We start from the raw sequence: 23,423 nt of genomic DNA on the forward strand, positions 1-23,423 counted from the left end.
TCTTCTGGTCCAGTTCCCTGTGATCTTCGATGTCCAGAATGGTGACCCCAACATTAGCTGCATGAATCCCTACAGTGTAAGGTACCACTGTGGACAAATGTCCCTGAGTAGGGGACATTTGGTAGTTGCGTTGGGTAGGAAGTAGGGGTGTCTTTCTTTTGGGGATTAATCTTCATCCCTGTGTGGCTTGGGACCCGCAATGTTTGGATTTTTGTGAAATCACTGGACCAGTCCTTGCTGATTTGTCCATCAAACATCCATCTCCAGTGCTACCGCCTCTCCCTCGCCTGCTTTCTACACTCACGTTGGAGACACACTTTCTCATTCTTGCTGCCAGAAAAGGCTTGCGACACTGTTTTGGCAAATGGGATGGTTGGAGGAAAGGCTTTGCTCACTTCATGAAAGAGACACATCTCCCCTTTTCTATACAATGTGGATGAGATGCTGGAGCTGGGGAAGCCACTTTGTAACCATGAAGGAAGAGACGCTCTGGTCCCAACATTAGTGAGCTCTTGAAACAATGCAGGACCCTCTACCTCCTGATCTCTTCCAGGAGCAGAAACGAATTCATATTGATGCCAGTGCTCTTTGGTTTTTCTCTTACTTATAACTAGAAATGGTTCTAATTGATACAGAGTGTTTTCCTTTACTCTCCCAAGGTTCTGGATTTCTATGGAATAATGGTAGCATGCTGAGAGTTGAACAAGTTCAAGGGACCCAAACCATGCTCAGGGGCACCCTATTTTCTATTGATTTATTTATATGATTATGCATGTTCATATGTATTTTTGTTTATTTACATTTTTGAGGTATGGGTGCTCTATTTTTATTTTTATTTTTTTGAAACCCAGTTGCAGCTGAGGTTTTTAACTGGGTCAGGCATTTCTTCCACCGGGATGAACTCTCTCCCGAAAGGCACATCATCCTGTCTGCAAAGCACCAAATCTAGGAAGTCCTCCTGCCCCTGCTTCTTCCTTTCTGCCCTCAAGTTGGGACACGACCTCGCTAGTGACGTGAGTACTCAGCCCCCTCTGGATGTCACCTCCCGGTTGACTGCCTCTTCAGAATGGTGGTGGCCGCGCCCCGAGGGAATAATAACCACGTGATAATACCCCGTGGCCACCTCCTGGGGACTGAGTGCTGGGGACTGGGCTCAGTATCACACATGCCCTATTTTTTTTTTTTTTGAATCCTTCCCAAACATCCGGGGCCACGGAAGCTATTTCACAGACTCTCACACTAGAGTGTCAAAAAGGGGATTTGAACCCACCCTTGTGGGACTTCAAAGGCAGCGCTCCTAAGTAGCCGCCAAGCTTAGATGGCGTCCAAGATCCATTTCTGCCCCGTTCCTTCTCACCCTGAGCAGGCGCCTCTCTGCAGACCTGACAGAGTTTGCTTCATTTTGTCCAGCACACAGAGCGAGCCAGTCGCTCTTCCTGTGCTGGGAGGTGGTGAACAGGCTCCTTGCCTGCATCCTGATTTATCATGGACGGAAGGCGAGTGTCACATGGGCCTGCAACTAGACACAGCAAGATTCGCCAAGGAGGGAGGAAACTAAATAAATGAACCTTTTGAGTTTTGCAATCGGTCTCCTACAATTGCAAAACAATGAAGCCAGAGAAGCCCCTGGAGAGGGACAAGGACTCGCTGCTATTTTTCTGGTCTAAGGAGTGATCTAAAAACAGGTCCAACCAGTTTGGGATTCTTCCGAATGAAATCTCAAGTGGCTGTTAGATATTTGATGCTTTCAGGGTAATCAGTGAGTCACTGCAGCTGGGCGTGGTCTCCGTGGTTAGAGGCCAAAGAGATCACCCAGCTCTGGGCTCACTCCTAACAAAGACCTGTGACTTGCTCACCAGGGAGACCCCCGGTTACCTCTTTAGGTCGCAATTTCTTCCACCTGGACAGGGAAGAAAATGATTTCACATTTTCGGTGGACACAGGCTGCTCTGAGGGACAAAGTTTTTCTTGCTGAGGAACAGCTTTCTGAAATGTGTGGATTCTCCTGGTCAGCTCAGCTGGGCGCAGAGCGAGCTGGGCTCTCAGGCTGTAGATAAAAGATGCACAGGTCTTCTGCATACCTGGGATTCTGCCTGGTTTGTCCCCTGCTCCCCAGACCTGCCCGCTCACTTGTCAGCTCTCCAAGGGATCTTTGTGGCCATCTCCCTGGGTGCAAGAGGGAACCAGAAACACCAGCTCCATCATGGAGGTTGTTAACAGGATTAAACGACCGTATCCTGGCGGCTAGGGTTCAATGGCACTGACACTGCGCCAGGCTCTGTTCTAAGAGCTTCCTGTGTATTAAGTCATCTGTTTCCCTCAACAGCCTTACAAAGGTGAAGTGTTTTTAGCTATAATTCATCTCTTCTAAGATGCACATCCCCCCCGCCATGTTGTAACATCTCTGAAAACGAGATACATCTTATCCTCTCATTTAAAAAAAAAATAAGAAGATGCATCTTAAAATGGGAAACCTCTTAGATCTGGCACAGCTGCCTCACAGAGGGGGACACCGAGGCAGAGAGAGAGAGGGGCTGACTTGCTGGAGGTCATGCAACCCAGCAAGTGGCAGAGCTGGGGCTCGAAACCACATAGTTGGCTGAAGGATCTGTTCTTTTAGTTACCCAGCTAGACTATGAGCAGCAGCCCCAGCATGGGTTCCTGGGGGTTTTAGGATCTACCCAAAAGACGAAGGCTTTCTTCTCTCTGGATTGTTAATTGCAAGGTAGAAACTTCAAGCACCAAGAGACAGAGCTTGCATGAAGGATTCTGCACCTTTTTAGGGTTTTTTTTTTTTTTTTGGGTGGGGTGCAGTAGCTATTTCCATATTTCCATTCTAGAACATGGAGGAGGGGTCGTACATGCCCCTCACCTGCTTCCTAGCTTTTTCCAAGACGAAAATCCTGGGTCTGCAATAAATCCCACAGGCAGCCTGCTCCTCCCTCTGTCCATGGCGAATCCCATTAGACTTCTCTTTTCCTTCTGTGGGAAACAAAGCCCAAAGGGTTCCTTCAACAGATTAGGGGATACAACAGGGGGGCAGGCTGGAAGCTTTTTTCCACAGAAGACCTTCACTTGGAGGATTTGCATATTTATATTTCTTCAGCTGGGAAAAAAAAAAATCAACAACACAAAAACAAAACCACAAGAAAGACGCTATGAAGACTGCCGCCCCTTAGTTAGGATCTGACAGCCTCCAGAAGGAAAAAGGTCTAGACTCAGAGGGCTTCGGGGTTTCCCCAAGACCCACCCCCAAATCCTAGCTAAGGCAGCGGACGCCATGACCCCGCAGCTGTTCTCCTCGGCGACACCAGAACTCTACTGGATTCCCTCCTGGATTGCCTGGCTGCCAGGCATTCTCTTATCTTCTTTTTATGTCTTTTCCCTCTCTGCTCCAAACCAACCTGGAAACTCTTTGATCATACCCTGCAGCTTCTTCTTGTATCCCCAGTGGTGCCCAATGGACGGTGAGATAGAAAGCGGTGGAACTCTGGAGCAAGAAAGCCCCGAGTTCAAATCCTCGCTCTGCCCCTGGAAGGCTTGGAGAATGCGCCGCACACACCTAAGCCAAGGGGCAGACCCGCACCTCCCTACCCACCAGCAGCATCGTGAGCAGGACTGACATTATTATTCCCTTTATTTGCCCCTGGCATCTGACCTGCTGTCCACAGGGTTTGTCCCCTTCTAGTTAACTGAGCCTAGGTTAATCAATGCCTTCTGGCAGCTCAACAAGTTGAAGTTCCAGAAGAAAGGGATGGTCCTTTGAATGACAGTCAGGGACACCCTAAGGGCTTAGTTATTGCTTAGAAGGTGGGGTGGGGGCAGGAGGATGTTGATGGGGCCTTTGTGCCTGAGGTCTTAGTTTGTCTGATTGTGCCTTGGGAGCTTTCTTCCTGTCCCTAGAATTCCTGGGATCCCACTACCCTCCTTATAAGAGAGAGGATCAGTGTACCACTCTGACCTCAGCATCTTCCTCCACCTTCCTTATCTCTCCATCCCTGTGTGCAAGGGTTGCATTTACTTAGGTACCTGTCTTCTTTCCTCCCCAAATAACACACGTGTGTGCGCGTGAGTCTGAGTTAGCTGTCCCTTATCTTTGCGCCCATAAGACCCCACAGTATTTCACGATTTACCACCTACAATGCACCACCTTGCATTATAATCACCTCCCTCTTTTTCACTCCCCACCTCACACATATGCACTCCGGGCAATGAGATTCTTGGAAGAGAGTTTTTAGCACATAACAAGGATCCCTTAAATCTTCGCTGAATGAATGGCATTTCAATACAACTAAAATCTTAGGAGTGCTTACTGTGTCAAGAATTATCCTAGCGGCTCGGGACATGCATTAAGTCATTTAATGCCCACAGCAATCTCACGCAGAGGGCCTGTGACATCCCCATTTTACAGAGGACCATGCTGAAGTAGAGAAGTTCTGCAACTTGTCCAAAGCATGGGGACGCTAAGGGGAAGATCCAAGGCAAACCCAGCCTGTTCTTGTCTGGTGACACTGCTCCGGTACTCCTGGCTGCTACTAAACCTCCAACTGGCTCCTCACTCTCTTGCCCCTATTGCTGTCCTGGGAAGTTCAGTCCCAGAGGGGGCTGTTTTGGATCAAACACACTTCTATGCAGCATTTGGAGATAAAAGGAGATTCGTGAAGCTGCATCTTGCAGACGGATCTCACCAAGAGGGTTGAGCAAAGAGGAGTGCCCAAAGAGGTATCCATCTTCCAAGAACAACAGGAGAACACTCCAGGCCACGTGCAAAGCACTGGTGAGTTCCTCTGTGTGCATCCTTCCTGGGCCACGACTCTGAGCCACAGCATGCATGCCCCTGTGGATGGACCAGAGTGGACCATCACCCCACTCCCTGGCGTGGTCAATCCATGAGTACGCAGGGAATCGAAGGTTCCAAACCAAGGCACACTTATAAATTTGGCATACCCAGTTATGGTCGATTAAAAACAGAAACCCTTGACTCCCATCGTTCAGTACTCACCAATTTTTCTTTGTCATTCAAATCGACACCCCAGTTTCACATCCCATGTACACAGTCGGAAGTATTAGCATTGTCCTAGACAATTTCCCTATCTGATTTTGTTTAATTCTTCCTGCTGTTTCTGCTTAGTTCATGTTCTGTTCTCATTTTGCAGACAGGAGGAAATAAAGGCTCAGGGATGTTTAGCAACTTGACCAATGTCATTCAGAGAATGAGTAGTAAGCCCAGCCTCCCAACCCCAAAGTTTGACGCCCGGCAGCCTCTCTGCCTAGAGAGAGGATGCGCACGTCTCCCAAGTCTGGCTCTCTGGAAATAAGTTCTGCGACGGCAAACCTACAATTCATCTTAATTTTTTTCTGATGTTCTACTGTGTCACTGTCAATTTATTCCATCATTTTGGAATTACTGGCTAATAGGATGGCCCAGTGAACTGTTCTGATTCGTGTTTTCATTCTGTAGGAGAAACCAACCATTGAATAGCAACGGGGATGTGTCTGGACAATTTAATTACACCATGACTCTTCTCTCTTCTCCTCTCCCTCCTGGGTCTGGAGGCTAGTATCTATTTCTCTTGTTTTTAAAAGCATGTTTGGTTTGGGCAGAGTAGGGAGACTTACCTGGGTCTGAGGTTCTGAGTCATAACAGGTCCACACGGCCCCCGAGCTGGGGGAACTCTGCATCTTTTTGGTGGCTGGTACCTTGGTCATCCTGGAAGTCTTTCAAGCTTTCTCTTGTCCTCCCAAGACTTTTCCAGAATCTTCTATTTTTTTGAGGGATTCCAGAAATTTCTCCCTGCCTCTCAAGTCCCAGCGACACAGATCCCCAAAAGGGTTTCTTTGTGCGACAAGGAATGGGAAAACAAATTACTTGAGTGTCCCACAGACAAGGTAAGAAAGTCCAGATACGATGGAATCAGGCTAATGGGGAATTACTGACTTTTCAGAAAACTACAAACTTTTATAAACTCCCCCCCCCCGCCCCATCTTCGGAAGCGAATCTCTTTCCCTTCTATAAGTAAAATAAAATATAAACGGAAAGAAAATAAAACTCCATCAACGAAATCCCCATCGTTCCCCCAGCGTCCAAGAACCAAGGAGGCCCAGAGCACGGCTGAACTTCGCCTGGTCAGGCAGGGTAAGCGGCTGCAACCGTCAGGCGCGGCCCCGCGGTTGCCGGGCAACGGGACGCCAGGCGGGGCTGCCTCATTGGCTGGGCCTGGAGGGGGCGGGGTCGCCAGCTCCTCCCTGCAGTGGGAGGCAGGCTCCGAGCAGGCGGCGGGCAGGAGAGCCACATTTTCTGAAGTCTGTTTATTCCCTGGCAGACCAAAGGACCCCGGATTCTTTTTCTCCACCCTACTACACACGTCTCCTTCCTTTCAAACTGCCTCATCCTGCTACTAATCTAAGAGTGGTTCCTTGTGCTTTGATGGGGGAGGGGGGTGACAACCATTCTTCACCCCTGATGCCTGATTCTCCCCTTTTCCTACCTGAGAAACTTCTACTCATCCTTCGAAGCCCTCATACATATATAGACTCATGCATACATACATATAAACACGCATCTGTGTATTACGCATATAAATGTGTCTGACACTTATTAAGAATGTGCTCGACACTGTCCTAAGTGTTTTATATTGCAATGCTAGCAGAATTCTCACGGCATTCCATGTAGGAAGCTGTCATATTACCCTATATTATGGACTAAGTAACTGAGGCACAGAGACATTAAATGACCTGCTTAATGCCACACAGCCTGTATCTGAGCTGCGATTCAAGGTCAGAACTGTCTGATTCGAATACCCAAATTCTTAACAACTTAGCTACGTGACCTGGGATAAGTTCCCTAAATATACTGAGCTTTGACTTCCTTTTCTTCAAGATGGGGATATCAGATTTACTATAGGTTGTTCAGGATTAAAGTAATAATATATATAAAAGATGAGCATCTGAGAAGTTCTGGTTGAAGGTACTGTTATTATTCCCTGGCATCCTATCTCTAGGAAGAATTAGGCATTCTTACTCTGTTGGGCTCATTTCATAGCAGATATTAATACTAGCAATATTTATTGATTGCTTACTCTGTGCTAGGTACTGTACTAAGCACTTTACATACACTAATTCATTTAATTCTCCAATAACCCTATGAGGTTAGTTCTCAGACTGCAAAAAATTTATTGCACTTTTTTTTATTTGCATGCCTTATCCTTGGCATTACTTTACCCTGAATCAATCTAGTTTCTGGTTTCTGCCTAAACCTTGAGCTGCTGAGGATTATGATATCATCATGGACTATCTTCCCGAGCAGGCACCCACCGCAAGATAATACTCCACGGAATGCAAAATGCCTGGCCATACTCTGGCTCCGGATGTTGATGGCTGGAAGCCATCATTTCTTCCTTGTTGTCTGAAGACTGCATCTGACCTCCCCTTTTCCTGGGGAGTTTGGATTCTGTTTCCTTTATGGGCAGTATTAAGCAATCAGCAAGCGTTTTCAGGACAATGCAGATAAACAGAGCTGTGTTTAGAGGATGGAGCTGGGGACGAGCAAACAGGCAGAGTGGGAAATGTTCAGCTCTGAGCACAGCAGACAAAGGCTTTCTCTGGAAAGTGGACCTCATCTAGTGCTATCTGAGCCCAAGGAATGGGAAGAGGGCTTTGTCTCAATTTGAAGACCTGCCTAGACAGCAGAGCATCATTTTAAAGGATGTGGGCTCTGGAGCTGGATTGACTTAGCCCCTGAGCAGCCTCAATGATAATTATCCTCTAAGGACCATGCTGAAAGCCAGATAGGATCATCTATGCCAAGTGCCATGTCTAGCACGAAGGAGGTACTTGATGAAGGTTAGCTCTTCTTTCCTTTGTTATTACTCACCTGTCAAAGCCACGTGAGCATTGGAAGGAGGAAGGCTCTGGAGTTCAAAAGATCCGGGTTCAAATTCTGAGCCTGCTACTTACTGGTTGTAAGACCTGGGTCAAGTCACTTCACTTCCCTAAGCCTCGATTTTATTATGTATAGGAAGTTCACGTACAGGGGTCAGGCCTGTCTGTCTTATGCCTGCCACTGGGAGTCCTAAGTAGAAAGCCCAGTGCGTAGAGCCGGCGTGCCAGAGAGGGCTCAGGGAACGCTGTTTCCTGCCTCTGTCTACAAAGGGGTAGGTTCCCTAAGGAGGGAATAATATCCGCAGCACCAGAAACAGTCATCCAAATGCTCTCTGGCTTCCTGATGGGTGGAGGAGGCGCCAGTGATCACTCAGGGGTGACCCCATGACATTTAAGACCCTTTCCAAACAGAACTTGGGAGACAATACGGAGTACTAGTGTTAAGCTAGTGTTGAAATCTCAGCTTGGCCCATTACCAGCTGTGTGACTGTACCCAGAAGACGTCTCCTCTCAAAACTTTGGGTTTCTCATTACAGAAAGGGGATGACAAATACATTTAGCACAGTGCCTGACACATCATACTTACTTGGTAAATGTTAGTTCTTGCTCTGCTATGATCATTGAACCAAATATTTTCTAGATCAATCTAGTACTTTGGGTGAATAAACAGGTTAATGAGGAATATCTTCCCCATCCTGGGGACTCATGACATCTCCCAATCTAGTTGTTGGGAGAAGACACACACACACACACACTCACACACACACACTCACAACTTAATAAGAAAGCGTCCAAACGGGCATTTTGATTGATTGAGCTCCTTCAATAGAAAACCCCAGAATGGGATTAGATGTGAGCTATCGTTTGGTTGTGGTTTGAGTGCGTCCCCCAGAGGTTCATTACTGGGAGCTTGGTCCTCAGTGTGGCAATGTAAAGAGGTGGCAGGACCTTTAAGAGGCGGGGCCTAGTGGAAGGTAATTAGGTCATTGAGGTGCCGTCCTCAGAAGGATTGAATATAGTTCTTGTGGGACCCTGGTTGGGTTTTGTGAAAAGATGCTTACCAAAGAAGGAACCTGGCCCCTCTGGTCACTCTGGCTTCTGATCTTCAAGTCTGATCTCTCCCTCACACAAACTCTACTGCATGATGTCTTCTGTCATCATGTGATGCAGCCGGGGATTCCTACAGCAGAACCCACGCCATGCTGTTTGGACGTCCAGATTCTGAATCTGTGAGCTGAGTAAACTTCATTTCTTTGTAAGTCACTCAACCTCAGGTATTCTGTTACAGCAACAGAAATGGACTAATACAATGTGCAAGAGACTTATTGGGGGACATAATGCAAAGGGGAGGGACGGGAATAGGCTGGGAGAGTCTGGTGATGGGAGGAAGGAAGGGATTGAATGGGAGGAGTCACACACTGATACCCAGCTCTGAGTGAGTCTCCACCAGGCTGATGCAGAGCCCCTGAGCCAAAGGTGCCTGCTAGATGCATCCTCCATTGGTCAGGAAAGGCCTGGTTCTAGGCCCCTACTCTGCCCACTCATTGGCTGGGAGCATTTGGGTGTGGCATGCCTGCTGCGGAATCAAAGCCTATGGCGGCTTCAAAGATGCAGCGCCTGCCCATTGGCTCTGCTGCCTGCAGTGTTCTCTTGGTGGGTCATCTAAGCTGACTTGGCCAGTCCAGGTCACCTTGGTGCAGCCCAGATCCACCTTGGGTGTGTTCCCTCTCTGGTGGCTCCTGGGGGCCTCTCTTGTTGAGGAGAAACTTGGAAAAGAGAGATCAGTGGGACAGACTCCTGAGCCATCTTGCAGCTCTTCCCAGGGCTGACCCTGGTGCTGACCCTCCTCCTCCTCACTGTCCAGGCTAAATACCCCTCGCCCTCAGCAGCTGCCTCTGCAGGGCCTGGAGGCTTAGCTAGTGGTGTGATTGAAACCTTCCTTCCTGAGGATTCTGAGCCCTTCAGTAAATACACTCTCCTTGGGGCTCAAGGTGCCACATACATCATTTCCTGCTTTAAGTTGGGCAGGTGAGTACTCGGGGCACCGTGGGATCACGCAGATTCATCCGGGTTCCTTCCTACTGGCTCCTACTGTGTAACTGTCACTCAGGGTCAAACCTTCCTGAAAAAGTGGACACCCCTTTTCTCTCCTGCTAGTCCCTAGACACACAAGAGTCCATGTCCCCCGTAGCAACAGTAACTAGTAGCCAGTAAAATACATGCTTTGTCCTCTGGCAAAAGTGTGTCCACTTTGGGAACCTGGACTCTCTCTCACCTTGCAGAGCCCAGAGTTGTAGAAGTAGGAAGGTTCCAGTCTCTCAGTGGGTTACTGGACGTAAAGGGTGGAGAGACTCCTTCTGTTTCTGTTTCTTGGCTCCTGTGTATGGCCGTATACAATGCCATTGATTTGATTCATTCACTTTGAATTGCAAGGCATCCTTGCTGGGGGTTCAGACTGGTCCAGAACTCTATGGAACCAGCTGCTTCTGGGTGCTGTGGTCTGTGCTATGACCAGATCCCATGCTAACGTGAAGTAGGTTCTACTGCTCTTTCCACGGGCATAGATGGCTGTGGTGGTAGCAGGCAGGGTTGAGACCAGGTCCCTCAACCCTCCGCTCCCAGTTCCCAGGAAGCACTCTTTGCTACCATTTTGCCTGAAATCTCTCACTGGCTGCAGCAGATGTTCTTAAACTTTCTTGACTCATGGCATCCTTTGCTTCCCAATAAAATTTTAATGGCGTCTCTACGCCAAAAGAAATATCTTGAGAAGCCTACTTATTAAGTAGTTTGGCCCATGCAACTTAGTATTTATATCCTAAAGAAGTAGTAGCTATTTGAAAAAATACAACATGTACATTAAAAGAAAATACTATTTGCGTTTGATGCTTCAGTAGCTTACTGAAGGGGACCTGTGACTTCTCAAACTTTGGAATCAAGTCGGATGCTGTCACCTTCCCTTTCTCTGGCACTTGGACTTTTGCACAGTTGACACTTTTTGTCACAGTGACACCCCAAAACCCATCTTTCTTGAGCTTGCAGATGGCCACCTCCTTTCTGTATCCTCGAGAAGTCTTTGCCCTGTGTTTTCACCCAAATTTCTTAAAAAGACACCAGTCCTAAGAGAAGATGGTCCACCTTCATGACCTTGTTTTAACTGAATTACCCCAATTAAGACCCTAGATTCAAGGAGGATCATATTCTGAGGGGTAAGGGGTTAGGACAAGATACGAATTTGAGGGTAGGGGGGACCTTGCTCTACCCACAGCACAGAGCTACCTTGAGTTAGTGGTCTGTGTGGGATTTAACAGGAGTCTCTGGGTTTCCCTCAAACATTGAAAATATCCCTTTTCTGTGAAATTCTTGGGGGCCCTGCGTTACCTTGGTGCACGGTTTGGGAGACACGGGCTCTAGGAACGTGTCCTGCCTCTGAGCAGAGCAGGCTGCAAGGGCAGGAAGAAATGGTCACCCTCAGGAAAGCAATGGCGGATGGGAATTTGGAGAAAGACCCCACGTCCTCTCCCTGTGGGCCACTCCATAGCACCCAGGGCTTGCCTGCTCATTTATACACCCAGGGATGACTTCATCCCTTTACCCGTTGCACTTCCCCACCCCATTCTGATACTTCCTGGATGGCCTCCCAGATGAACTACTTACGCCCAAACCCTTTTCTCTGCTCTGGGGAACCAACCAAGGTCAGCACTAGTACTGACTGGAACAATCGAGAAGGTCAGACTTGAGTCAGACTATGAAGCTGAGCCGCCGCTGGCTGTGCAGACACCTGAATCGTCCCTGGTCCCTCATCCTACTGCTTGGGCTCCCCACTGCCTGTGGTTACCAGGTTCCATAATCCCCTTCCCATTTTTGCTTTCATGGATGTCTTCAGTTCTTCCTGTTACTCTCCACATCCCTTAGACACTGAGAGGGCAACGTGCTTTCAGATATGCAAATGCATTCCCCAACAACGAAATATTTGACAACTGAGATAGGAAGTGATTGTTTAATTCTTAATTCCTGGTTGATGTATGCAAAATGTGAACTGGGGGTGTGCAGCAACAGGCACCCTCTCCTCCCAATTTCCCAGAAAGAAAAGCATCGGAAGGGATTAAAAATAGACGGATCAAGGAGAAGAAAGATTTTGGAATGTGTCAGACGCCAGCTGGGGTAGCTGAAGTGAAATCTCAAAATCTGGTAAACACTTGAGTTTCCGTCAGTAATACATATGTTTGGCATTAAAAATCTATTGGAAAAAGTCATCACTTTTGGAATATCTTTAATATGCTTCTCTGTGTTGCATCTAGCCCACGGAGAACCCCTTCTGGATATTTTTATGGAAATGTCAGCAGTAGAGTTACAAATGATAGAGCCCAGGGCAAGACAAAAACTTGGGGGGTCCCTTGACACCTGGTAGCTGGCAATCTATTGATGAATTGGTTCCAGGATTAAATGCCACTGGATAATGTGTATTTGTCCCACCTCCCTGGATTTCAGGACTTCATTAGGATGAAGAGGGATTACTGCTGGCTGCCTTGCCACCTGGGGACACTCTGCACCCCCATCTCTCATTTCTGCTCTCTTCTCCAAACTGCAATCCAAGGGGGAAGGCGGATTCAGATCTTTGCAAAGGAAATGAAGAACATGGAATGTTCACTGGCCTACCTCTCTTTCTTTCTTACTGTGTTGCACCTGGTCCAGTAGCAGAGGGAGAAGCGAAGTCCCCAGGAATATTATTGGGGAATCTCACCTATTAGAGACCTAGAAGCAGGGTGGAAGCTACCTCCCTGAGCAGGGCTTTCCATGCCTACCTGATTCATGTCACCGTGCCCTAGGAGGCAGGCCAGACTGGAATTCTGGAGCTGTGAATCCCATTTTACAAATGAAGAAATCGAAGCCAGCCCAAGCAGGTGCAATGTGTTTGTGGTGGAGGCTGTCTGGGAACCGTTTCTTTTAAAATTCCAAATTCAGAGATGTATGTCGACGCTCGGTCACACTATTGTAATGCTCTCTCACTGAACCGGGTGTGCATGCACGTTTGGGTTTGGTTCAGCAGAACAACATGCAGTTACCTCTGCAAACTGTCGAGACGATAAGACAACTGAAGATTCCCGAGCCACCTGCAAGAAGACAAACTTCTCCAGCCTTCTGGAGGAAGCCTGTACTTTAACATCCACATAAGACAGCTCCGGCCTTCATTCTGGCTGGGAAGGTCCCTTCTTGCATTTACTGTTCAATACACGCTCTGGCCTGCTTCCGATTGTAGTCGGGACTTGTTGAAAAAGACGTGTTCTGGTCCTCAATGCCGGTAGTTCTTCATGTCATCTAATTTGGAAATAGGGTCCTTATAGATGGCCAAGAGGGACTTATGCTTGATCGGGGTGGATGCTGATCAAATGACTTGTGTCTTTTAGAGGAGAGGGAAATGGAGAAGAGACCTAGAAGACACACAGGAAAAAAGCCACGTGATTTGGAGGCAGAGCTATAAGCCAAAGAACCCCAGGGTTTAGCAGCCAATACTGGGTGTTGGGGTGTGGAGAGTGGTGACAGAGGATGGGACAGCAGTGACTGAGATTAGGGTCTCTGATGACCTCATGCCTGTGGCATGCCCCGTACCTGGGAATGTTTCTGTGCAAAGGCACAGGATGCTCAGCTGCTGTGGTAATGCCCTGTGTGAGGCGGCTCTGTGCAAGAGTCCTATCAGCTCTGACCTTGATCCCAGGCACACAGCTCTGGGAAGGAAGGAATTCTTATGCTAAACAACCACAATTTTCCACAGCTGGGTTCCTGCTGGCTTTACAGTACCTTTAAACAATGGACTTTCTTGAGAGCTACACAAAGCTCCTAACGCCACACTTTTCAACTGTGGAAAACTACATAGATGTCCTAGTTTCTGTAACTTTCCTGGTTGCAAAGAATAATGGCTGCATAGTCTTTAACCTGATCATGAGACATGCATAAATAAAGATTGCTGGGGACACTCTTTAGATTTCATCTCTGTCTGAGGGCAGAGCTCCACCTGATCCCAGCTTCATCTTCAAAATCTGTGTCTGTGAATCTTTATTTTTCAATCCCCCTTCATCCCTCACCAGACCAGAGACTTTGGTTGCGCTGGTAGTGGAAATTGGGAAGAGGGGAGGGAGGATCCTCCCCAAGAGACTTCATAGAGCTTGGTGCTCAGTCTTGGTTTTGTACTTCTAGCTCTGGAACTGAGGCAATAAGTACCTGTTGTTTAAATCCGCACAATTTGTGGTAGTTTGTGATGCCAGCCCCAGGAAACTAATATACCACTAATCTCGTCTGTAGCTGCATTTCCCCCCATCCCAAGTTATTAATGCCTCAAAATGCTACTTCTCAAAGGCTGGGAGAGCAGGATTTTATTGGAGGTTTGGAATGACAGAGGAAGACTCCAGCTCTCCAGAGTCAGTGGCCTAAAATAAAAAAATTAGGCATTGTCAAATTTTTTTTCTTTTTTGGGGGGTGCTGGGGATCGAACCCAGGGTCTTGTGCTTGCAAGGCAAGCACTCTACCGACTGTGCTATCTCCCCAGCCCTTATTGTCAAATTTTTAATTAAATAAAAATAAAGTTCTCAGGAGACTGGAGCACACAGGTAGGGTAGGAATCCCTGCCACCTATTCTTTTTGTGAGAGGAGTTACTTTTTCCCCATAAGAAGATCTAAACATCTTCCATTTTTATAGATGCAGTTTTGGGGGTACCCAGAACCAAACCCAGGGATGCTTAACTACTAAGCCGCATTCCAAGCCCCGTTTTTATATTTTATTTAGAGACACGGTCTCACTGAGTTGCTTAGAGTCTCGCTAAGTGGTTGAGGCTGGCCTTGAACTCGTGATCCTCCTGCTTCACGCCTCCCAAAGCCGCTGGGATGACGGGGGTGAGCCACTGCATTTTTACATGTGGTTTCCAAATGAGGGCTTGCTAAAATGCAGCTCCAGTTTATGGTTCTACCTAGTCATTGAACCAATTCCTTAATATTAGACAGAAAGCAGTCTGTTCTTATCCCGACTCTACATCTAGGCAGCATCTTGAGGAGACAATGATGCTGTGCCTGTTGCAGAGTCTGGAGACCAACCTGTGGCTAGCATCCATGGCTCATTGTGGACGGAGGCCTAGCGCCAGGATACACAGCTACGGCCTTACACAGGGGACATCTGCTGCTTTTCCTCTTGGGTACCCACCCTTCCACTGGAGAACTGGTCCCACCCAACTTCCATCATGGAATTCTTGGGAGTGAGTTTATCACCGCAGCCTAGATAACCAATAACCCCATTTCCTTCTGATTATAGTGATTAGATCAGGGATAACGATGTTGCTATGGTTTGGATGTGGTCCCCCTGCCCCAGGGTCCCTGTGTTGGAAGGATTCGTGGTCCTCAGTGTGGGGGTGCTGAGGAGGTGGGACCTTTAAAAGAGGTGGCCTTCACCATTGGGGGCTGTCCTCAGAAGGGATCACGGTAGTTCTGATGGGACATGTGCAAATTCTCACAGTGAGTTGCCATCAAAGTGAGCCTGACCTTGATCACTCTCTAGCTTCCTGTCTTGTGCTCTGAGCTCTTGCTCCTATATTTCTATTCCATCTGCCTTGAGGTCCTCACCAGAGCTGAGCTGATGCCCTTGCCATGCCCTCAGACCTCCAGAACTGTGAGTTACCCAAACCTCTTTTCCTTTAAAGGATCCCGTCTCAGGTGTTTCATGATAGTTGTGAAGAACTGATTAATATAGATGTCATCCAAATTGGGTCGACTGGAATTATCACTCAAAATTTTGTTTGTGATGTTTTTGTTTTGTTCTGTTTTTGTCGAACACTCAAGAAAAGGGAACTTCCATTTAGGCCACAGACCTAGAAGGATATAAACTGTGCTCTGTCTGAGGGCGTTCTTTTGTGCCACAAGGAGAAATGTTTCTGTAAGAAAAGAAAGTCAGACCAACTCAGAGAGAAGCAGACTGAAGAGAGAGATTGAGCGCTGATGAAATATGTTGTTGTGCCTGTCTCCAGGTGGACTTGAGGTGAGCAACATCCAAAAAATTTCATTTACCTGAATTCATGGGTACCATTTTGGTCTTGTTGATTGTGGTTGTTTCTATTGTCTTCCCTAAATTGATTCGTGTTGAGATTTTTTCACTCTCTAGCTTGTCTGCACTGGAAGAGTGTTGACTAGTGGAACTCTTTCTTATTCAAAGGGTTGTTTCCTTTTCCAGTCTCCCCAAATCCTATTTGGGTCTTAAACATAGGCTCTCACATAAGAGACAGCCACCCGGACCGCAGAGTTACCCGAGTTAGATTCAGGGGTGGCGAGTGCTTCCAACGGAGAGACTGGCAGTTCAGTGGGAGGAAAGACTGGGATTTCAGCCAAACAGAGCTGAGTTCAAATCCTGATTTTTAATCACATATATTAACTTATGTGTCTGTGAGCAAATTTCTTAACTTAAATAAGCTTCAATTTCTTCATTATGAAGAATGATAATCAAATACCTATATAATTTATAGGGTCATTGTGAGGTTAAATGACATAATTACCAACTCTCTGTCTATACGTCTTTATCTATGATATAGACATGTTAATACATATGATAGTTACAAAACACAATATAGAGACAAGATAAACCTTAACTACTGTTATTAGTTCCCAAGTCCTTTGTCCCTTGGAAGGTCCTATTCTTTTTCACTCTGTCCCTCACTTCCTTCCTTGATTTTTTCCCTTCCATTTAGAATCTACTAATGGGCCATCCTCTAAGAATTATGCAAACAGAAAAGAGATCAGCCTTTGCAAAGACTAAAATCCAGCTTTAAGTCAGCTCAATCTCTGACCAGATTAAGGTGATCTTCCTTTCTGTAGTTAACTGTCAGAAATCCAAAGTATTTTTTTGAATGATGATAATACTAATCAGGACTTCAAAATACATATATACATATTTTTCATACACATCATTTGGCAATCCATCAAAAATTACCAGTACCCTAGGAAATAGGTCCAGAGAACAAAAACCAAGAGAAACAAGAGGCCCTTCAACAGATGAATGGATAAAGAAATTCTGGTATATATACACAATGGAATACTATTCAGCCATAAAGAAGAATAATATCACGGCATTTGCAAATAAATGGATGGAATTGGAGAATATCATGGTAAGTGAAATAAGCCAAGCCCCAAAAACCAAAGGCTGAATGTTTTCCCTGATAAGTGGAGGATGATATATAATGGGGGTGGGGGTGGGGAATGAGAGAATAATGGGGGAACTTTAGAATATGTAGAAGAAAATGAGAGGGAGGGGGTATGAAAAATGGTGGAATGAGACAGACATCATTACCCCATGTATGTGTATGATTACACAAATGGTATGAATCTACATCATGCACAACCATAGAAATGAAATTATGTACCCCATTTGTGTACAATGAATCCAAATGCAATCTGTAAAAAAATTAAAAGCTAAATAAAAATAATTTTAAAAAATTCATTTAAAAAAAAAAAAAATAAATAAAATATTTTGAAAGGCAAAAAAAAAAAAAAAAAAAAAGCAACAGAAGCAAACCCACAGGAATCTGGATATGAGAGTTTCTGATGAGACTAAAAAATAGTGGTGGCAAACATATTCAAGAAAATATGTATTTCTATGTCATCGAGTTCACTACCCTTTCTCTCTTTGGTATTTATTAATCCTATCCAGTGTTATTTTTCATCTCAAGAAGTTCAATTTGAGTCTTTTAAAAACTTCCGCAACTCTATCTAACACGACCAGTCCTTCATATAGCGCCTACCTAATAACCGTCTTAAGATCCTTGTGTATTGCCGGTTCTCCTTTCTGACTCGGTTTCAAGGGATCGATTTTAATGGGGTCATCCTTCCCTAATTTTTTAGCATGCCCCATATTTTTCCTTGGATATCAGACTGTGACTTTTACCTTGTTGGTGTTGGCTATTTTTGTATTCTATTGTAAATGCTCTTGAATTTTGTTCTGAGTCACAGTTAAGTTTTATCCCTTCAAGTCTTGCTTTTAAGCCTGGTTAGGCAGACTTAATTTGGCCCTAATCTTGTCTGACTGCTGAGACACAAATGTTTCTGAGTACCCTGACTTGATGTCATGTAAATTTTGAGCTTTTCTCATCTGAGAAGCAGGAATAGACATGAGTCCTGCCCTGGTGTGAAATCCACATATAGTTCCAATTCTGTTTTATTGTTATTGTTTTTCAGTTCCTGGGATTGAACCTAGGACTTCACAGATGTTAGGAAATACTCTAACGCTGAATGGAACTCCCAGTTCTTTTCATTTTTTATTTTGAGACTGGGCCTCACCAAGTTGCCCAGGTTGGCCTCAAACTTGTGATCCTCCTGTCTCAGCCTCCCGAGTAGCTGGGATGACAGGCAGGTGCTCCCTCTGATTCTTTCAGATGGTTCCATTACAGCCTCGGCTCTTTCCTCACGTCCACTCACTGGTCAGCACCCAGCTAGAATCTTGGGAAGAACCTTCAGAAGCAGCTCTATCTTTTCTAGTTTTCTTTCTGAGATTCTAGATGTCTTGGCCTCTCTGAATTCCCAACTTCTTCTGCCCAGCCTGGAGAGACCCTCCCCTTTTTCTGTGCTATATTTGGGAAACTCCGTTCCATGAACTGGGGCTCATCTAGCTGGTTTCTTTCCTGCTTGCACAGGTTACCGTTCCTCCTTGGCCGATGTCCAGCGTCTTAAGGGCCCTCGTTGCGTACATACACAATAGACCCGTAAAACATTATATTAGGTCAAGAAGAAAAAGGAAAGGGATTATCTTTGGGGAAGCAAGGGGAACTGCAGCCAGGAGAAGCCCCGGAGATTCTGTGGTACTGACAATGTCCATCTCCAGGTCACAGTGGTGACTCTCAGGGTGTGTTCCCTTTGGGAAAATTAGATGCTTCGGGATTTGTGTATTTTTGTGCTACCTTTCAATAAATAAGTTCATTTTAAAATATATTAAAGGTATAAAAATAAAACAAAGGTCACATTTGTTATCGAGGGCAGATCTTAAGATTCATACCAAGATCCAAAACTCCATGGGAATCTGGAGTCAGACAGAGCTGGATTCAAAACCCGCCTTCATCTGCTACATATGTAGCCTTGAGCTAAATCATCATTTCTCGGAACCTCGGTTTCTTCTTCTCAGACATGGATACAATGTTATCCCACAGGGCAGGTGTGAAGGTGAAATGACATTGTATATGGAAGACGTCAGCTTGTGGTAGGTTGTAAGTTTTTTTCAACTTAATATCTATTGCTTATTGCCTATTAATAGGGAATTGGTTAAATAACTTGCTATATTCTTATATGGGCACTACTCTGTTGTCAAAGCAAGAATGAGGTCATGCGATAGATCCAGCTGGAATTCCTCTTTTTTCTTTTTTTTTTTTTTTGGTACTGGGAATTGAACCCAGGGGTGCTTAACCACTGAGCCACATCCCCAGTCCCTTTTTATATTTTATTTAGAGACAGGGTCTCGCTGAGTTGCTAAGGGTCTCACTAAGTTGCCCAGATTGGCCTCAAACTTGTGATCCTCCTGTCTCAGCCTCCGGAGCTGCTGGGATTAGGGGAATGTACCACCACACCCAGCTGAAATGTCACCTTTTTTTGTCACCCCTACACTTGAAGGGAAGAAAGGGAGGGAAGGACGAGTTGAATGAGAACCTACAGGAGAAAACTGCCCAGCAGGAGCGGAGGCCTCCTGAGAGGGAGGCAGAAAGGATAAAGACCCCCAGCCCCTTTTCCTCCTGGCCTCTTATCCATGCCAGGACCTTCAGGGGGAAACTGGCCTCCGATCACCAAAATCCAACTAGCTGCCCCAGGCGAGGGAGCCCAGGGGCACATTCACACAGGTCAGTCCCCCCAACCTGGGAGCAGAGTGAAGCAGAGAGAGCGAACTGGGTAGAGGTTGTGAAAACAGTTGTGCAAAACCCATGCGAACAATCTTTAAGATATCAACCTTTTCCCTAAAAAAAAGATGCAAAATATATATTAACTTTTTTTTTTTTTTTTTAATGCAAGAGAGAAAGAGAGAGAGAGGAGACACCTTAGAAGGATACCCAGGAAACTGCCAGGGGTCTCTCTCCACACTGGGGAGGACCGGAACGGGAGGTGGCAGGCTCAAAGTCACAGAGAGGAGGGAGGATTTCTTCATAAAGGTATTGGCCCAGTGGAACAGGAGGAGGGGAAGTCAGCCAGGGATGGAATCGGCGAGGCCGAGACTGTTCCTAACCCTCATGGGACTAGAGGAGAGAGCATGGTCAGCCACGGAGGAGAAGGATGCTGTTGAGAGGACCCCGGGGCGAGGCAGGGCCCTGGGGTGGAGGGATCCAGGCAGCGGAGGCAGCCTCCAAGGAAGGATGCCCGCCAGTGCCTCCCATTGGCTCCACCCACCTAGAGTCCAGAGGACCTGGGAGGCTAGGGAGATGGAGGCTGCTTTAGGGTGACAGGAAGCTGGCCAGCGCAGAATGGATCCCACTTCACGCTGGTGGCCTTTGGACCGTTGGAGTGGCTTCCTTTTCCAAGTGTGTCCGTGATTTTTAAAAACACACACGCATCAAAAGAAGTCAAAAGAAGCACCAATTCCCTCCCCCGTTTTGTACCCCAGAGCAAAGAAATAAAGTGTCATCCTCTGGAAAGCACGGAGAAGGACAGATGGCCTTCTGGGCCAGGCCTGGAACTTGGACCCGGCAGTGTTCTTCAGAACACTTCAGAGGGCCGAGCATTCTGGGTGCGGCAGCCAGATGGCCAGGCTGGACCTTCCTGCTCATGCCTCTGTCCCCAGGGAACTTCTGCTACTTCTCCTCCATGCTTTTCTAAAAGAGCGACAGCTGAGAATTCAGTGGACGACTCGGTTCCCGTCCTCTCTCTCTCTTTCCACTCCATCCGCCCAGTTTCCCCCATATAATTTCTACCTCTAACTCCCAGTTTCGAACTCAGAACTCCCCTGTGGGTCTGGACGGTGACCTTCTGCTCTGTCTTTTTTTGGCATCGCTTTCTGTTTAGACTGGACGGGAGGCCCGGCTTTTGCATTGCCTGACAGTACCGGCCTCGGAGGCACGCTCCCTGCCTCCCGCCCCCGGGTTTTGTCCTCTGTCACCCTCTGCATCCTGTTCGAGGACAGCCTCAGAGGCACGTGGCCGTCTCCTGTCTAGCCAGCACCGACCTCTGGCACTGCGGTAGAAACTGTCTCTCTTTCCTTTGGCTTCAGCGACACTTCTTTCTCAACCATAGATCCCTCTCCTTAGCATGCTCCATCATTATTGCTCACCATGATATGACAAAGTGGGGCAGACTCTCACCAGAGATGGTGCCATGCTGTTGGAACTTTCTACCTCCAGTGCTGCCACCTCTTTTTTAAATAAAGTGTTCAGCCTCAGGTATTTTGTCACGGCAATGCAAATGGACTAATACAATTGGCACTATTAATATTTGCGCATATTTCTTTCGGGTATTTTTCTTAGAAGGTTTCAAGAGTATGCCTACCTTTCAAAATAACACTAAGTTTCATAAAGATTTTGCCTGCAGAGGTAAAAGATGTCTTTTTTGAAAATTAGATAATTCAAAAAGCATACACATGAAAATGAAAAAGACCATAATTCTCCCTGCCCAGGTATAATAATTTAGTTTTTTTGGTATATATAATTCCATATTTTTCAGATATACCTACACTTATTTCTATACTTATATTGATCTTATCCTTTCTGTTGTTCTTTTAAACATAAGTTAAATATATTAATTTTTAACTTTCTAATATTTTTCCCTTCAGTGAGTGCTGATTTGCACCATTGGATTTCAAAGTTTTTATATCATGGCACATGCTGAGAAATACATTTTAAACTATGATCCAGCACAGAGTATATACAGCACATATATATTTATAAGTAAAATAAAAGTTTCATGAACCAATTCTCACCTCCATTATGTATGATATACTCTGTTATTTTGTATTTTATTCTTTCATTTTTTAAAAAAAAATGCCAGTTATGACCCAGTAAATTGATTTTAAGACCCACTAATGGGTTTTGACTTGTATTTTGAAAAACATGTTCCTTCGCCACCGTTTTAATGGCTTTATTGTATTGTGAACTCCACATTTTTTAAGTTGCATGGAATCCTGTAGGGGGGTGTCTCCAGCCTCTTCATTTCATATGCAGAGGACTGAAAAACATATTTTCTCAATAGCTGGTAACAGAATTCCCTCCAGGGAGGGAATTTTCTTTGTTTAGGGAATACCTACATAAATGCCTAACCCGACCAAGCAAGCACAAACAGGAATCAGGAATCCAGAGCATAGAGAACCATTGGCAGGAGGAGCAGGCAGAACTTTCCAGAAGGAAATGAACAAAGGGCTTTTCCTAACCAGAATCCCTGCTGTTGAATTCATATCATTTACACTGCTGTGTTATACATTCTCCTACCTGCTCAGTAAGGATTAAAATTAGTCAGGTCCCTTTCAAGAGCAAGTGAGAGCAATACCACTCAAATTGGATTAAGAAAAAAATAAGCCAGGAGTGTTCATAGGCTTATGAATCTGAATACACCAGGCACGGCTGGATCCAGGCCCTTAAACAATGTCCTTGACACTTGGTGTCTCATATCTCTTTTCTCTAATTTAGCTTAGCTCTCAGCTGTGGATTCCCCATAGACCCCCCACCTTTACACCGCTACCGCAGCATAAAGACTCAGTACGCATGCGCATGCCGTCTCATGTGCTGGATGAGGTCACAGGACCATCTTTGTGACCAGGGAGACGGAATGCTGTGATTGGCTGGCATCAGATCCTGTGTTCGCCTGAGACAGCATCACATCCACATCCACTTGGATTGAAGTGGGAAAGGAAGGGATGGTTTCCCCAGAATTGTGTTCCGTTGGGGGGTCAGCCAACACAATCTATGACTGTGACATGCCTATTTATACAAAGACCTTATGTATGAGTGCTGGAGACCAAGAAGGGGGCTGAATTCCTCATCTACCTGCCCCAGTGCAGACTAGAATCCACGAGGAGAACATCAAATGATCCCTAAGTAGAACTCAGAACTAAATGGCACTTCCCTGTTGAAGTTCACAGAAATCTCACAGAGGACACCGGATTGTCTACGATTTGTACCTAGGGTGTCTATCAATTTGTCTAGATCTAAAAGGGAAAGAGGGTCCCTGAGGATATCTGGATTGCACAAATGGGGGAACTACGGTCCAGAGAGGTTCAGAGGCTGACCCAAAGTCACACAGCGAATTTTCACTAGGGCAGGGACTGAACGCCATCTCTGCTCAGTTTAGCAATGCTTCTTCCACGTCACTCAGGTGGCCTCCCCTCTCCCTTGCTTCTCTCATAGAACCTGGAAGTGTCTCAATGTTCTGCTTCCCAGCACTTGCCCTTGTGCTTCCTTGCCCCTCCTTGGGCTGCCTGGGGCCTCTGCAGAGAGTCAGAAGAAAGAGCCTTCAGTTTGACCGAATGAGTGAATGAATGAAGTTGACTCATCTGCCGGGGCTGCTGTAAGAAGTCCCCAGAACCCGGAGTCCAGAGTCAAGTGGCCACAGGGCTG

General features: G+C 46.2%; 1 protein-coding gene across 3 annotated transcripts in view; it reads right to left on the reverse strand.

Annotated features, from left to right (window-relative positions):
* CCDC60 (coiled-coil domain containing 60) overlaps positions 1-6,117 on the reverse strand; it is a 146,068-nt gene extending 139,951 nt beyond the window's left edge. For all 3 annotated transcript variants that reach the window (XM_079152033.1, XM_079152034.1, XM_079152032.1), the window contains exon 1: positions 5,620-6,117. In XM_079152033.1, coding sequence (XP_079008159.1) covers positions 5,620-5,709 — 90 coding nt within the window. In that variant the 5' untranslated portion in view covers positions 5,710-6,117. The remainder of the gene's footprint in view (positions 1-5,619) is intronic.
* Between the last annotated feature and the right edge of the window lie 17,306 nt (positions 6,118-23,423).

Source organism: Sciurus vulgaris (genome assembly GCF_902686455.1).
Source record: "Sciurus vulgaris genome assembly, chromosome: 8".
Classification (NCBI taxonomy): domain Eukaryota; kingdom Metazoa; phylum Chordata; class Mammalia; order Rodentia; family Sciuridae; genus Sciurus; species Sciurus vulgaris.